Consider the following 15,818-nt stretch of genomic DNA (forward strand, 5'->3'; position numbering starts at 1 on the left):
GTTTAGCAATCTGACCCTCTGGCTGAAGGAGATTTAAAGTAATATTTCCCCAAGTTCATTCTACTGCATGCTAGCTCCTCAGATCAATTGTTACCTTAAAAAGGGTGTTGAGTGATCATGAGGTGGGAGACGATCTATTAATCAGATTTCTTAACAACAGAACTTTCCAGAGCCTATAATTAGCCGATGTACTATATTACAACTCTCCAAGGGGTGAGTAAGTCCTGCAAGGATTCCAATTTATACTCAATGGTTGCTGACCAATAAGAAGTTAAATGAGAAACCTTTCTAAGGCCATTTGTATGTTTTATACCAAAGAAATGGATCTCCTTTATGACCATGAAACCCTTTTATCATCAAGAATTTTGAGAATTTATTCTATAGGACACACCCCAGAAAAGCTGTTTAAGGACCAAAATCTTGCTAATGGCCCAGCTACTAATTAGTAGATTGGCAGACAGTACCTCAAAGGGTCAGGCCTTCTTTCCTGAGTCTCAGAAAAACCCTTCTGAACCTATGTTTTATGGGCAGGGCCCACAGGCATGGGACCAGGGCCATGGCCACATCTTCAGGAAAAGCCCTATGGATGAAGAAGATACCTGTCCAGTGAACAGCTCACCTGGGCCCCTGGATCATCCTTAGCAAGGGAGGGGGGAACAACTTTAGAGCATTTGGAGTCTTATATTTAAGCACAGGCTACATATATGGCCTTCTAGCTGGTCAAGGCTGTCATCATTACTTTACACCAAATGATTGTAGAATAGAATTTAACCCAAAGTAGGATTTTGCCAAGTGATGGGTTTGAGGGACACAGAGAAGGTCACTGCATCCATACTACTCCCAACCAATCTGCCCACGTAGCTGAAATTTTACCATCTAATATCTGTTTCTATGAACTAACTCACTGTGCCTTAACCTGAAAATGTGTTTAGAAGGATACTACACATGCCTTATCAGTCAAGGACACTTGAGTATAAATTACTCTACCAGGCTCCTATATAACTCATCACCTACTGATAACAGGATTTACAGAAATGGATACAGGATGAGTAAGCTTAGATTCAGGATGGGGGTGGGGGAGTGACTGGCAGATGACAAAGGGCATTCCAGGAAGGCACCCTGGGGAGACTGCTGCAGCTGTGGGCAAGGGCCAGAGTGACCACACGAAACTTAAGTGCCTTGCCCAGGTTGCTGCAGCAACAGGGCATGGGCCCAGATGTGTGAACATGAAGGGCTGGGTAAGGTTCCTGAATTGCCTGAGAAGCAGAAGCCTGCTGGGGAGCCATCTGAAAGGGTTCATTTCATGAAGCTTCCCTTGGAGGAACCCCACCCTGAGGCTGGAGCTAGCCCTGCCACACATCCACGGGAACATTCTGGAACAGAAAAGGTCATCCTTTTTAAAACAAAACTAAGCCTGGGATTGCCTTCCAAAAAACTCCAGGACTCCCCCTAACACCCCAAATGAGAGGCCACTCACTGTGGCACAGGAGCAGGAACCTGTAGACCCCGGAGACCTGGAGGCAAAGACTGGGCTGGGCTAGCCCACCAGGGAAGGAGTCTCATGGCCTTCCCTGGGGACTCCTTACCTCACGGTGTCGGAGCTGCAAATTCTGGCCTTCATAGTACAAGTTGTAGGTCTTCAGATGCAGGAGAAGTTCATTCCTTAGGGCAAAAACATAAGAGGTGTAACATTTTCAGCTGCAACTGCTTATAATGCAGCTATTGCCTTTTTCTTGCCTTTAACCTGGCATTCCATCACCCCCACCTGGGAGTTTGGACACACATGCAGAGTTCTGCCCCACCCCCAAGGGTCAACACCACCTGGAACAGACTGAATATAAGGAGCAAGGCTGGAACACCAGGGCAGGCCTTGTCTGCTGAGAGGGCCGTGGCTCTCACAGCACTCCCCAGACCCACGCTGAATAAACAGTCCTCATAGTCAGAAACTGACAGAGGCAAACCTACTCCAAAGCCCACAGAAAGGCTTTTTCTGGTCTCTCGCAGCCTTTCCTCCCCCATGCGTGCTGTGAGTTAGGACAGGACAGTCGTGACAGGCCTTCATGAGACTCAGAAACTTCTGGGCTCTTCAGAGAGAGGTTAAAAGGGACAAGTCTGGGCCCCACTCACTTACGCTTCATAAACATGACCTTATCATGTGTTTAAAAATTCCCATAGATGGTAATGGACAAATGAAGGGGGCTGTAGCCACCAATGGACTCTTACACAGCAATGAGAATATGAATGAGCTACCCACACCATGGATGAATCTCACAGGTATTATGTTGAGTAAGAGAAACCAGATGCAAAAGAGCACACATTGTATGACTCCCCACTTATGTAAAGTTCAGAATGGGTGTTAGGATTCAGGATAGGGGTTTACTTTGGGGAGTCATGACTGGAAGTGGGCATAAAGGGGCTTCTAGGCCTTGGTTACATTCTACTCTAGGGGCTTTTATCTTTTTATTCCATTCCAAGTGCTTTTAGTTTATTAAACAAAAATTTTTTTTCACTTAACATTTCTTATCCCACCCCTCTGGAGCCTAGTATCAGGCCTCCTTAGCTGCTAAATGCTGGTTTCCAGATGGTGCCCCAGGAGCACAGCGCTACTGAATGAACATGGGAGAGAGGACTTCAGGGTGACCCCTCACCAAACCTGAGAGCGGTCTGCTCAAGTTTTATCTAAAAGTGCGTGGCAGTGTGTGAGGGCTAGGAGGGGGAAAGTTTGGAGGAGCCGCTGTATGCTTTTGCCTATTCTCAGGCAGGAGGCCTGAGTTCAGTCCCTCTAAATTCAATGGAGAGATCTGGGGCCATGCCAGAAGTCAAAGCTGGCTGGAATTTGTAAGAAGCTCCTGACAAGTTAAACCTAGATAAATTCGAGTAATTCTATGCAAGCCAGAATGAATTAGTAAAAAGTATGGCTCCAAATAACTGAAAACAAAGGCTACCTGGCGCTTTTAAACACACAGATCTGAAACTAGGATTCAGAAGTACTGGTCAGTAGAAGTCCCTGGGGAAATCCTTTAATGAAGAGATAAGAAAGATTTTGTACAACTATGTGTCTATGTATGGCCAAGCGTGTCTGAGGAAATTAAAACAATCTGGTCTCAGACAAATTAAACATTTAGTCATGATGGAGAGCATCCAGTATGAATAAATGCCAGTGCTGGATATAAAAATATTTCCTCAAACTTATAATTCAGAAAAGGCCATCTGGGCTCAGCCCCTGTCACAATGACATAAAATCTGAGTTCAAGAGATTTTAGTGCATATAAAGCAATGGAAGTGTCTCCTGTTCAAGAGGCACCTAGGCCCATTTTAGCCAGAACTCTAGCAGCACAGCGACACAAACCAGCTGGGACTCCCCAAGGGGACACTGCAGGCAGGAGGGTGAATGGCCACAGATAACTCCTCCTCCAGAACACCACCTCCTTCGAGCCCCGAAAGGTAGCCTATCTTGAAGGCCCCTTTACTTCACTCTATGGCCAGGCTCTGGGGACATGTTTTTCTCTATACCAGCAAGCTTACTGATGCCCTCCCTGGGCCACACTCTAGTGCCCAGCCCTTCCTCACACACTACAACCCCTCTCCATGCACACAGGAAGCTCGTCTGCCAGTGGCTTCCATCCACATGGGACTGACCACTGGGGACACACACTATAGAAAAACTCTTACTTGGAAATGAATTTATCTTGTCCACATGGGACTAGGGATGTTTGGTGACTGTAGTCCATTCTTCCTCTTGCTTTTCATGAGAAGGGGAGGCCTGTTTGAAAGGAGACAGAGGCTAATGTCAGGTTGTATCTTTAGGAACTCAGCAGCACTCAGGCCAGGGGACAGGGCAGCGGAGGGGAGTCAGGGGGCACACGGCTTTCTGTTCCCACGGCAGATCCACGGCATGGGCAGCCTAGTGCTGACCCGGGCTAGTGAGATACCACACTGCTGGCTGCTGCGTCTGCTCGCCAAAGCCTTTGTGACAAAAACACCTAGAGGAAAGATGACAGTCTGTGGATAGCCCCAGAACAACTGCCCCAGACACAGAGAATGCTGACACCCAAGTTGGTTTCAAGGAATGACTGACAAAGTCTTCCCAGAAGAGATCTTCATGACATAAAATAGAGACTCATCTGACTGGGAAGGCTCAGGTTCTACTCAGGTATACTAAAGATCAGTCAACCACAGAAAAATGCCCAAACAGAGCTGGACACCACAAATCACAGCACATACACCTGCAATTGCCATTAAAGTGTGATCATATGAAAGGCAATTTAATTACCTGGGAAAATGACAGTACATTATGAAAACGCAGGTTACAAAACTATGAGTCCAATTTTGTTTAAAATATAGGTAGGTGTAAAATATGCATATAAATTAATATGAATGAATATATATCCATTGTACATAAATATATGTATTCAGATATTCAGATGCATATGTGTGCTGGAGTTTTCCAATCTCAGCACTAGTGAGATTTGGGGCTAGATCATTCTTTGTTGTGGGGACTATCCCGTTCATTGGAGAATGTTTAGCAGTATGCCTGGCCTCTACCCACTAGAAGCCAGCAGCACCACTCCAGTTATAATAACCAAAAATGTCTCCCAACATTAAGTATCCCCCAGGAGCTAAACTGCCCCCAGTTGAGAACACCTGGCATATGTATATATGCATGTAAATGAATGAAAATTTGGCTCTCTGTATAATAGCATTACTGGAATTTTTAAAAAACATTTTATTAGGAGAATTTTTAAACATAACATTGAAGAAATAAGACAATGAATAGCCATGTAGCCATGGCTACTCTAACATTAACGTTTACTATCTTTACTTTATCACATAGCTTTCCATCTATATATCTTTTATCCATTCAGCAATCTACTTTATTTTTGGTGCACTTCAAAGTAAGTTATACACAAAACAAGTCTTAGCAATTCAAGAAGATTGAAATCACACCAAGTATCAAAGGAGAAATGAAAAATATCTCAAAACAAACAAAATGGAACCACAACATACCAAAAGTTACAGGATACAGCAAGAGCAGTTCTAAGAGGGAAGTTCATAGCAATACCCGCCTATACTAAGAAAAAAAATCCCAAATAAATAACCTAATTTTATACCTCAAGGAACTAGAAAAAGAACAAACTAAGCCCAAAATTAACAGAAGGAAGGAAACAACAAAAATCAGAGGAGAAATAAATGAAAGAGACAAAAAAAATTAGAAAAGATCAATGAACCTAAGAGTTTTTTTAAAAAAATGATAAGCAAAATTTTCAAACCTTTAGCTAAAATAAGAAAGGAAAAGATGAAAATAAATAAAACTGGAAATGAAAGAGGAGACATTACAACTGATACCAGAGAAACACAGAGGTTCATAAAAGATTATTATGATCAATTATTTACTAACAAATTGGATAGCCTGGAAAAAACGGATAAATCCCTAGAAACATAAAACCTACCAAGACTGAATCATGAAGAAATAGACAATCTGAATGTACTAATAATGAGTAAGATTAAATCGGTAATCACAAACCTCCCAACAAAGAAAGACCCCAGGACAAGGTGATTTCACCTTGAATCATACCAAACATTTAAAGAAAAATTAGTACCAATCATTCTCAAACTCTTTCAAAAAAGTTGGGAGGAGGGAACACTCCCAAACTCATTTTAGAAGTCCAGCATTACCCTGGTACCAAAGCCAGATAAGGTCACTAAAAGAAAACTATAAACCAATCTCCCTGATGAATATAGATGCAAAAATTCTCAAAATTCTAGCAAAGCAAATTTAACGGCACATTAAAAGGATCATACAATATGATTAAATGGGATTTAATCCCTGGGATACAAGGATGGTTCAAAATCTGCAAATCAGTAAATGTGATATATCATAGCAATAGAATGAAAGATAAAATTAGATACAGAAAAAGGATCCATGGAACCTATGAAAGTTACCTTGGATGGTAACGGGGATGTGATGTTACCTTGGCAGATTATCCTAGATTATCTGAGTGGGCCCTAAATCTAACCACAAGTGTCCTTCTATGAGAGGCAGAGGGAGATTTCTGCTATAAAAATCTCAGCAGAGAAAGCGAAATTTGAACATGCTGTGGTATGGATGAAGATTGAGAAAGGGACCGTGTGCCAAGGAACCCCCCCATTACAAGTCAGAGCAGACAAGCAATGGATTTCCCCCCAGGGCCTCTGGAGGAGCACAGCCCTGCGGACACCTTGGTTGTGAGCCAGTGAACCAGTTTCAGACTTCTGGCTTCCTGAATGTTAGAGAGAAAATTTGTGTTGTTTTAACACACCAAGTCTTTGACCATTTTTTATAGCACCAATAGGAAAAGGAGGGGAGTTATGTGCAGAGGGTGTGATCTGACTTGAACTTTGGAAAGATTACCCCTCCCTCCTTCCTACTTTGAGAAAGGACTGGGGAACAGAGCAGAGGCAGGGGGGCTGGCTGAGAGGCCAGGGAAGGGGACAGTGGGGACAGAGCAACCAAGTCTAAAGAGTTTAAAGGGGTAGAGGAAAAAGTGGCAGTACATCAATAAAAAGGGTTGGAACAGGGCGCGATTTCCAATGCGGGGTTAAATGCGCAGTCCAGGATGATGGCGGGCTGTTGATGAGGACAGTGACACAGGGGTGGTGCCATATTCACATGCACTGACTTGAGGAACACAGGCTGAGTGTGAGGCACACCCATGGAACTGTGTGGTGCAGATGACAAGCAACAGGACAGTGACAGCCTGGAGCTCCCTGACTCGCTGAATGGAGGGAGGTCAGGAAAGCATAGAGGACAGGGCCAAGGGTGGGGCTCCAGTGCGCCCAGTAGGTCAGGGATGGGTGGAGGGAGAGGAGTCCCTTGAAGAGGAGGGGAGATGGGAGACAAGGAAGCCAAGAGAACAGGGTGGAAAAGGAGGCTGTGGTGAGCAGAGCCAGAAGCTCTTGGTGGGAACCCAAAGAAGAGAACCAGAGCAGCCTTTGATTTGCCATATGAAGTCACACAGGACTTCAGCCAGAGCCAATTCCACAGCCTGGTTAGAGTAGAAATCAGATTAGTGGTGCCTGGCCATCAACAGACCTCATCTGAACATTCAAGTCTTTCTTCAACCAAAGAAGTGGTATTCTATTCTTTCTTTGGTTCCTGCTCCTCTCCCTTCCATTCACGGTTCTTCTGCACTTCTCCCCCCTCTCTGTAGCACTATCCATCTAGGCATCCAGCTGCCCACCCATCATTCATCTACCCATCAGCCATCCATTCACCCACCCATCCATCCATCCATCTACCCCTGCAGCCATCCTTCAAGTCTCATAGCATTTTCACTCATAACCTCCATTGCCTTATTTTCCTTAGAATTCTCCAGCTCATCTTCTAACTCAGTGACTGGATTTTCAGAAGAATTCACTCTTTTGCTCACTGCCTCCAGCATAACCTATAATTTGGTAATTTTGTTTTGTATCTGAAAGCAATCTGTCCTGCTCTTAAAACAATTCCCTTTTGATGGCATGTCCTCCTACATCTACTAAGAATGCCAATTAGAGAATTTAAGTCTTCTCTACAGTTATTAAAATGACTTGGTACCTGACAAAAAATGGGTAAGTCATTGAAACAATACAGCATACAGAAATAGACCCAAATGTATTTGGGAACACAGAATGTGGGTTGTATTTCTAAATAGTGGGTAAAAAACAGATCAATTTTTAAAATGTTGGAGAACTGACTGGCCTTTGGAAAGGGGAAGATGGAGAAAGTAAATCCCCACCTAACTCCTTCCACAAAAAGAAATCATAGATAAATACAAATTCTAATTATTAAAAAATAAAACCTGGACGGAAATGTAGGCTATATATATATACTTGAAGTGGGAAAATTTTTCCTATACAAGACCTAAAATCCAGAAAGCATAATAAAAAAACAAAGTGGATACCCATCTGTATAAATGTTAAGCTTTTGTTTAGGAAAAAAATTTACCCTCTCCAAAGTCAAATGGCAAATAACAAATATGGGGAAAATTCATACAATACATAAGACAAAGGCTAGTGTCCTTACATATAAAGGGCTTTAAAAAATCAATAAGAAAAAGATTCTACACCCAAAGAAAACTGAGTAAAGGACATGAACAAATAATTGATAGAAAAATAAACACAAATAGTTAATAAACCTATGAAAAGATGCTCAACCCCCATCATCACAATTTTTTTACTTACCAGGTTGATATAAATCAAGTAGTATGAGGCTCCAAATATGGGAATTCTCCTAGGTTTTGTCACTCTCTACCTGTTGGGTGATCTTACCAAGGCCAGTGCTATAAATCTGACCTATAGGCTCATGTTGCCCAGTCTTTGTCTCCAGCCCGACTTCTTCCCATCCCCTTTCATATCTTTACAGTTCTTGGATTAGTAGTGTTAGGAAAATACTTACATAGCTTACCACACTGTTGAATCAAAATTACAGGTAACTGATTCTAGGACCCAACACCTCCTTTGTCTCTCTCAAGGACAACTACATCCCCCCCACAAACTCTCTAACCATCACCCACAAATCACAAGCTACCTCCAGCCACCTTGTGAGGAAAAAAAAAAAAAAGCCAGCTAAATTTGTATACACTTCAAGGCAAACACAGCAGCAGAGCTAACAAAGGCCCAGAAACTTAGAGGTCAGCCTGATCCTCCTTAAACAGAGGATTGTTCCTCACCCAAGGAAGGAAGGGTCAGAGGAAGATGGCTGCTGGGGCTGGAATGTGGATTCAATGGGACACTTCTGCCCAAGGTGACTGCCAATATCTGCAGCCTCGGAGAGAGGGATCTACTCGGCTGGCTGGCTGCAAGTCTCCTTCCTTCTCTGTTATTACCAAGAATTTACAGAGCTCTCCTGGATTCCAAAATGCCTTGTTACAAATCTTTTATAAGCATCGCTTCCACAGTGCCTTGAGAATACAGAAGTGACTATCGCCATCTCTTTGAAGAAGAAAGAGCAGGATAGGGAGGAAGTTAAAGCTTCCCGAGCAGCTAACATTTCAGGCACAGAACTGAAACAGCTCACAGCTTCCCACTCAGAGAAAGGAGGAGAGAAAAAGAGACACAAACGAAGGGCAAATCTGATACAAATAATTTTTAACATGGAGCCACTTTTTGGAAGTCTAACCTGCTCAACCCCCTCTCTGAACATGCTCATTTACCCCTCAAGGACTTTAAATCAGTACAACTTCTCTGCAAAAAACTTCAAAAGACAAAATGTATATTGACTGTCTACTAACAAAGCATGTATGCTAAAATGTCTGGCGATATGAGCATCACCGGGCTTGCCTAACCGGGACATGAGTCTCCCAGGCTCTAGATACACCAGAGACCCAATGGGGCCACCAACCAGTCAGTCCTCTCTTCTGGCTCTGACTTCACACCCTGGCAGAATGTTCCGGGTTCTCCTCAGCACCACTGAATGCCTGGGCCATGCCATGCAGCTTGACAGTGGACCCTCCTGCGTCCCATGTGCAGACACATCCATTACTTCCTTCCGGCTCCAAGGACAACCTGCAAGTACGACCTTCACTGAGATCCAAGAGAATGTCTTGACGAAGGGAAGGTTCTTAAGCCACTGCAGATGATGACATCCCAGCCACAGAGAACTTTCTGGGCCTGCTTTTCATGCTCTGTGAGTGTGCCCATGCTTCTCCTCAGACCCAAGCAAACTCACATGTTCCCTACACCCTGATCCAAAACTTAACTCCCCCTACAAAGTGTCCCCACTGCTGTTGGGCAGTATTGGGGGGACAGGCGTTCACAGCACTCACCACCACGCAGGAACTATCCATCTGGGTATTTCTTTCCCCTCCTGGGTCTGCCACCCCTGCGCTCTGTGCCTCTTGCCTGCAGACATTCCATTATCATTATTTCTTCAAGGAAGGAGTGGATTCAACAGCCCACCTGAGGGAAGTTGGCCTGCAGTCTTAGATCAGGGGGTTCTTAGCGGCAGAGCCCCACACAAATATTCGTGTGCATGTGAGTTACGGAAGAAATGTTCCCAGGAGAAATGTAACCAGCTAGGGAAGCAGGAGCCAAGGATGTGGAGCTGAGGAGTGAGTGACAGGGGCTCCGCTGGAGCCCAGCCCCAGCCTGACCCCAAGGGAGCTCCAGGGTGTGAATAATTCCAGCATTGTTCCTCCCTTAAGACATGAAGACCAGGCCCTTGGAACCCTGTGCCAGTCATATTGACAGCCACCCCCGGGTGGAGGGCTGAGGTCCCAGGAATTTCCCTGCAAGAGCAATTCTCAGGACCTGCGAGCAACTAAGACCCTTCAGCAGTCGACAGCCATAACGCAGGACAGATAGGGGATCTGGGTGAGTGGTGACAGCGTCTGCTATACCTGGCCCAGGTTTGGGCTGAAGCAGCTCCTGGCTCTGTCACCTTCTCCGATCCACCCTCAGGCTGGGAGGAAACAGCTGCCCACACAGGAGCGCTGGTGCTACGCTAAGGAGCAGGAATGAGACAGATCTGCCCGGCTCTGACCAGTCAAACCCCTGGAGCTGTTGCACAAAGGAACCTTTCCTCTTCCTTTTCACAGACACTCACCCCTCACAGGTGCTTCCAGCCCCCCAAGAATAAATGAGGGGCCATCCAAAGCCCTCACCAGCTTAGCTTGAAATTTTACCAGCTCAGCTTCCCATGAAAAGAGCAAACATCAAGTTCTCAAGAAGCTGGAGGAGGCGAGGACAGGCACTCACAGCTCTCTTCAAAGAGAGTAGAATCACCTATTCTCAGCTCTTGGTTCCTCCAAACTCCAGTGCCCTCACTCCCTTTCTGTCAGGGAGCCCAGAGAACACACCCCCGGGGCTCTGGCTAGTCCCTACACAGTTGCTTTTCCAGCCTAGAGACCAAGAGTGTCTCTCACCTACTTGATCAATTGGAAAGTCCCCGGAGGGAGAGGGGCAGATGCAGAACAGAAAGGTGGACGACCCCTGGCAGGAAAGTCCAGAGTGAGATGGAGAACCCCTCTTTGGTATTTTTTTATTTCCTAAACTGTCTTCCTGGTTGAGGGGTGGGAGCCAGGCCCCACCCCACTTCCACCTCCGCAACTGGGGTAAGATGAGGGTGGGGAGTCACAGCCAATTTCCAGGACCCAGGCAGGCCCAGTCTAGGGGACTGTACAGCTAAGAGAAAGGGACAGGCTCGGGGAGGGGAGGGCTCTCCAGGAAATTCCCAGGGGAGCAAGCCCACAAAACCGCCCCCCCAACCAGTGAGAGGGACACGTGCTTGGCAAGGCCTCAGCTGAAACCAAGGCAGGAAGGAGGAGCAGGCAGCCTTGAGACCACGGAGCCTCCGAGGTTCTAATTCCAGATGGTCACTAGACCCTCCTGGTATGGGGACAAAAAGTAGGGGTCAGGGAAAGTGGTTGATTTAAAGTTCCTGATGTCCAGGCTGCAACTCGGACCAACTACATCAGACCCACTGGGAGGGGCCCAGGCATAAGCATTTTAAAGCCTTCCCAGGTCATGCTAATGTAAAGTCAGGGCTCAGACTACCACCTGAAATCTGGTAGGGATATAAAGCTGTGTAGACTGACCATACCACCAAATGCACCTCAAAGCAGCTTTTCAGGAATGCAAAGCATAGCATTTTCTAAAAGCAGAGTTGGGTCCTTAGCACCCTCCTCCCCATTACTAATATTTCAAAGGGGAACAGGGATGGTGTAGGGCATTCCAGATGGTCAGTGCAGGCAGGCACACAGCTGATGCAAAGTGCCCTATCATGCAAACCAGAACACCATACTACAGAAGCCAGGAAGCCAGCCCCGGGCCCCAGATGCAAAGGAAATGTTGGTTAGAGGCCTGCAGCTTCCCCTTTTCTCTGCACCCTGCCCTCTTCTCTGAACCCTGTCCTGTTCACCAGATTGGGAATATGAAGCTCCTGGGTTGGAGAAGAAAGTCATCTAACGCAGTGCTTCATACTATAGTGTTAAACACTGCCTCATTAGAACTCCTGAGAGACTCTGCTTTAACCAAGCAGCAACAGAGGAGATAGTGCTGACCCTTCTGCCCTTCAGACCCTTGGTATGGGGGCAGGAAGAAGTGCTGATGGCAAACAGGAAACCCCAGCCCTATTGCACCACAGGAGGAAGGAGGCTTGAGCTTCAGCCTGGGGCCCTGCCAAGGTCTAGAGATTCAAGAGATTCCACCACATGCTTCCTGAACCTGAGCCTGCCCTGGACGTGGGCAAAATTCAGGCTGCCTCGGAAGGAAACAGAACACACTTTGCCTTTCACCTCCATGTTTTATTTGATAAATGGCCCACTTACCGGCCAGTCCTCTGTCCTCTCTGGTGCCTGTGCTCCCCATGGGTCCTCCCTTCCCCAGGCATGCCTCCTCCATGCCCCTTCCCACTCCAGGGTGCAGGTCCCCAGTGACCCACCCACATGGCTTTCACAATCACTCTGCTCAGAAAAAGGGTCTGGCATCAAAAAAAGGGAAGGTTAAGGTCAAGTGTCCTGGGTGTATGAACTGTACTTCCTCAGCTTTACATTTGTGAATAAAAGGCTTTGCCCCCAAAAGAATGTTAAACATCAGGGAAGGAGAAGGGAAAGTATTTGGGAAGAGGTCAGCAGGTAGAAAAGGGCTTAGCTAGAGAACCAGCAGACGACTAGTCACACCCTGACACCAGTTTCCCCCACAATCAGGAACAGAACAGTTACAGTATTATTAGTGCGCTAATAATAAAACAAACATGAATAACCCACAGCTACCATGAATGAGAGCTTACCTTGGACTCAATTCCTACAACCCCATGCAGAAAGAAACATCAACATCCCATTTCATAGATGAAGCAATGGAGGCACAAAGAAGCAAAGTAACCTATTTAAAGACCACAGCAAGGAAGGGCGGGGGCTGGGGTTCCAACCCAGGGCTGTCTGACTGCAAAGCAGATTCCATTTACTACAGCCTCCTCTTGAGGTGAAGGGGAAGAAAGAGTTTTCAGCTGAAAATCAACTGACCCGGCCATACTCTACAGGAGTGGTTCTTATACTTGAGTGTGTATCAGAATCCCCTGGAAGGCTCGTTAAATCCAGATCTTTTCCTCCCCACTCCCCCATTTTTGATTCAGTACTTCTGGATGGGGTTTGAGAATGTTCATTCCTAACAAGCTCCCAAGAGATGCTGGCATTCCTGGTAACAAGGTTCTAGAAGCTTTATCTTATTCCCTACAGGAGCCCGGGGGAAAGCTTTATGTTCACCATTTTACAGATGAGGAAACAGAAGGCTGTAGAGGTTAGGCAACATGTCCCAGGTCACAGAGCTGGCATGAAGCTCTGTGCTCCTTCTGTGGCCCTGGCTAAGTGCTGGACATGAGGGACTGGGAGCAGGACAGGCAGGGGCAGGCTGGCCCTGGCCTCCAGCTGCAGCAGGCCCGGGAGTCCTGGCAAAGGGAAGCAAGTGAGTGAGGGCTGGATGGACAGGCTGTAGGAAAAGCAGAACGTTAAGGGCCAGAGATGGAGACCCTAGCCAGCGACCTGGGCACTTGCAATGTCGCAGAGCCACAGACCCTCATACACATCCCACCCTCTTCTAAAAAACGAGCTCCTCCTCCCTCTCAGAGTTCCCACAAACAACCTGCTCTCCCCCCCAGGAAAGGGCCTGGGGCCTGACTGATAGGTACAAGGCCCCAGCTGGCCAGAAACTGCGTTCCCATTCCAGCAGGCAGCCCCCGCCTGGCCACCCACCAGGTGAGGAACTGAGATTCGGCAGGTGGCCAAGCTGGGGTCCCCCCCAGCAGCTTGGTCTGCAAAGCCCCTGTTCTTCCCACCACCAGCTGGGACCCCAGCCCTTCCTGCTCAGGCACTGGCACATGCAGCCGAATCCCCATGGAAGCTGGGGAAGATCTGAGGAAATGGTCCTGGGATTCCTGCCAGAGGGCCTGCCTCCCACTTCACACCAGCGGGCGGGTGGCCAGGTGAGTGACCTTGTAGGTCACACTGGGACCCACCCAAGCAATCGTCTTACAGGCCTGGATGAGCAACTACTTGTTTAAAGGGAAGTCCCATCAGCCCATAAGCTTTTGACCTTCTGGATGGATGTTTAGAAGGAAACCCAAAGGCCCTCAGCCTCATATCAGAAAACCAGTGTTGGAGCAGGATAAAAGGTGGCAAAAAAGAAGTAAAAACTCCAGACAGAAAAAGCTGTGTGTGGTGGGGGGGAGGGGGCGTGGAAGTGTAGGTGTGTGAGTAAATGTGTAGGTACAGGTGTGTGCAGGAGAGAGTGTATGTGTGCATGTGTACAATTTAGACTCTGGCTCAGAGAACCACAGACCTAGAAAGCTAACCCTCTAATATCTGCAGACCCCCCCAGGGCAGGGCCTGGGCACACAGGGCTCTCTGGAGCAGCACTTTCATCTCCTTCCACCAGAGGGGCCCTGCCAAGATGCATGCGCTTGTGGGCCAAAATGCAACAAAATGCGACATTCCGTGAGACTGCCTGGCCCAAACAAGGCAAGGCACATGAGACTAAGCTTTCCTTGACCTGCATTTCTCAAAACAAAGGGGCTATTTTAGAGTGTAGTTCAATGTCCTACCTTGGGAAGGGCAAATTAAGCTTTCATCCAGCCCAATAATTATGGGCTATAAACGGAACCCCCATCCCCTGGAGAGGGCCCAGCCAAGCCCTGTATCAAGCCCTGGGGGCCAAGCATCCACTCGCTGTTGGGCAGTATCTCATCTCTGCAGGGACGCACTGACTTATCCAGGCAGGTGACGAGGGGCTGCCTGCAGTTCACCATTTCCTACCAGCACAGGTTTCTTTCTGGCCACACTTCCTGTTTACTGAGCGGTTGCTCTGAGACTCATCTCTGACCTCACATCCCCTTCCTAAGGGAACCCCAGCAGTTCTTCCTTTTTTGGTGGGCTGAGACTCTGAGCTTTGTGTGCAGATATCTTGGGGTTTTTTCCTCTCCTTACTGCCTGGAGCCAAGACGGGAAACCCCAAAATGAGCATCGCTGCTCTCCTCCACCCTGAGGTGGCAGGTTCCTTGCACTTGCGAAGCAGGAAAGGAGAGTGAAGTGAGGGTCTGGCGTGTGCTGAGCCCTCCCCTAGGGCAGCCACTGAGGGGCATCCTACATCCACCTCCAACCTCTTTGACACCCTACAATGTGTGCGGGGAAACTCACCCTCACGCAACAGAGCACGAGCACTTCCTGGTGCTCGTCTGGGGGTTTCCAGAACATTTCCAGGTGGCTGAGGGGAAGTGTTCCACAAAACCACATTCATACCCTCCCATTTTTGCCCGGCAACCGGCTGACTAACCCTACAGAGAAATCAGCACCAGGAAAAACAGAACTTCTCCTCAGAATGGCCTTCAGAGGCAGTCTCTGTAAAACCTTCACTTTCCCAACCCTCTGGGATGACAGACAGAAAACAGGCAGAGCTGGGTAAAGAAACTTCCAGAGAGCCCAGGGGCCACATTTGGACCCACTTCCATGACCTACATCTCTCATAAACTCACTGCAGAGCCAGACAAGCCCTTCTGGGAATTCACTGAACAAGGAACTTACAGCATTTTCCACAGAACAGGGAATCCCACAAAAAAAGCCACTTGACCCAGTTCCGTGACCCCTGGACAGAGCCACACGACCTCACTTCCCGAATCTGGACCCTGAAGCTTCCTGACCTCCTGTCACCTCAGACTTCACCTGAAGCTCAGACTTCTCACACTCCATCTCCTGGACCCTGCCCAACTGCACCATGTCCCCAGTTATCGCATCACATACACAAGGGAGCAATTCTTGCCCCAAATGTCCATGTGACCAACTGTGAGATCCCACAAGGAGCCTCAGGAAGAGGAC

General features: G+C 47.2%; 1 protein-coding gene across 4 annotated transcripts in view; it reads right to left on the reverse strand.

Moving 5' to 3' along the window:
- RASSF2 (Ras association domain family member 2) overlaps positions 1 to 15,818 on the reverse strand; it is a 35,565-nt gene that overhangs the window by 13,067 nt on the left and 6,680 nt on the right. For all 4 annotated transcript variants that reach the window (XM_037017501.2, XM_017663889.3, XM_073236889.1 and 1 more), the window contains 2 exons: positions 3,673 to 3,763; positions 1,587 to 1,662 (listed from right to left, as the gene is read on the reverse strand). In XM_037017501.2, the coding sequence (XP_036873396.1) occupies positions 1,587 to 1,662; positions 3,673 to 3,731 (135 nt within the window). In that variant the 5' untranslated portion in view covers positions 3,732 to 3,763. The remainder of the gene's footprint in view (positions 1 to 1,586; positions 1,663 to 3,672; positions 3,764 to 15,818) is intronic.

This window comes from Manis javanica, chromosome 5, assembly GCF_040802235.1.
Source record: "Manis javanica isolate MJ-LG chromosome 5, MJ_LKY, whole genome shotgun sequence".
NCBI lineage: Eukaryota > Metazoa > Chordata > Mammalia > Pholidota > Manidae > Manis > Manis javanica.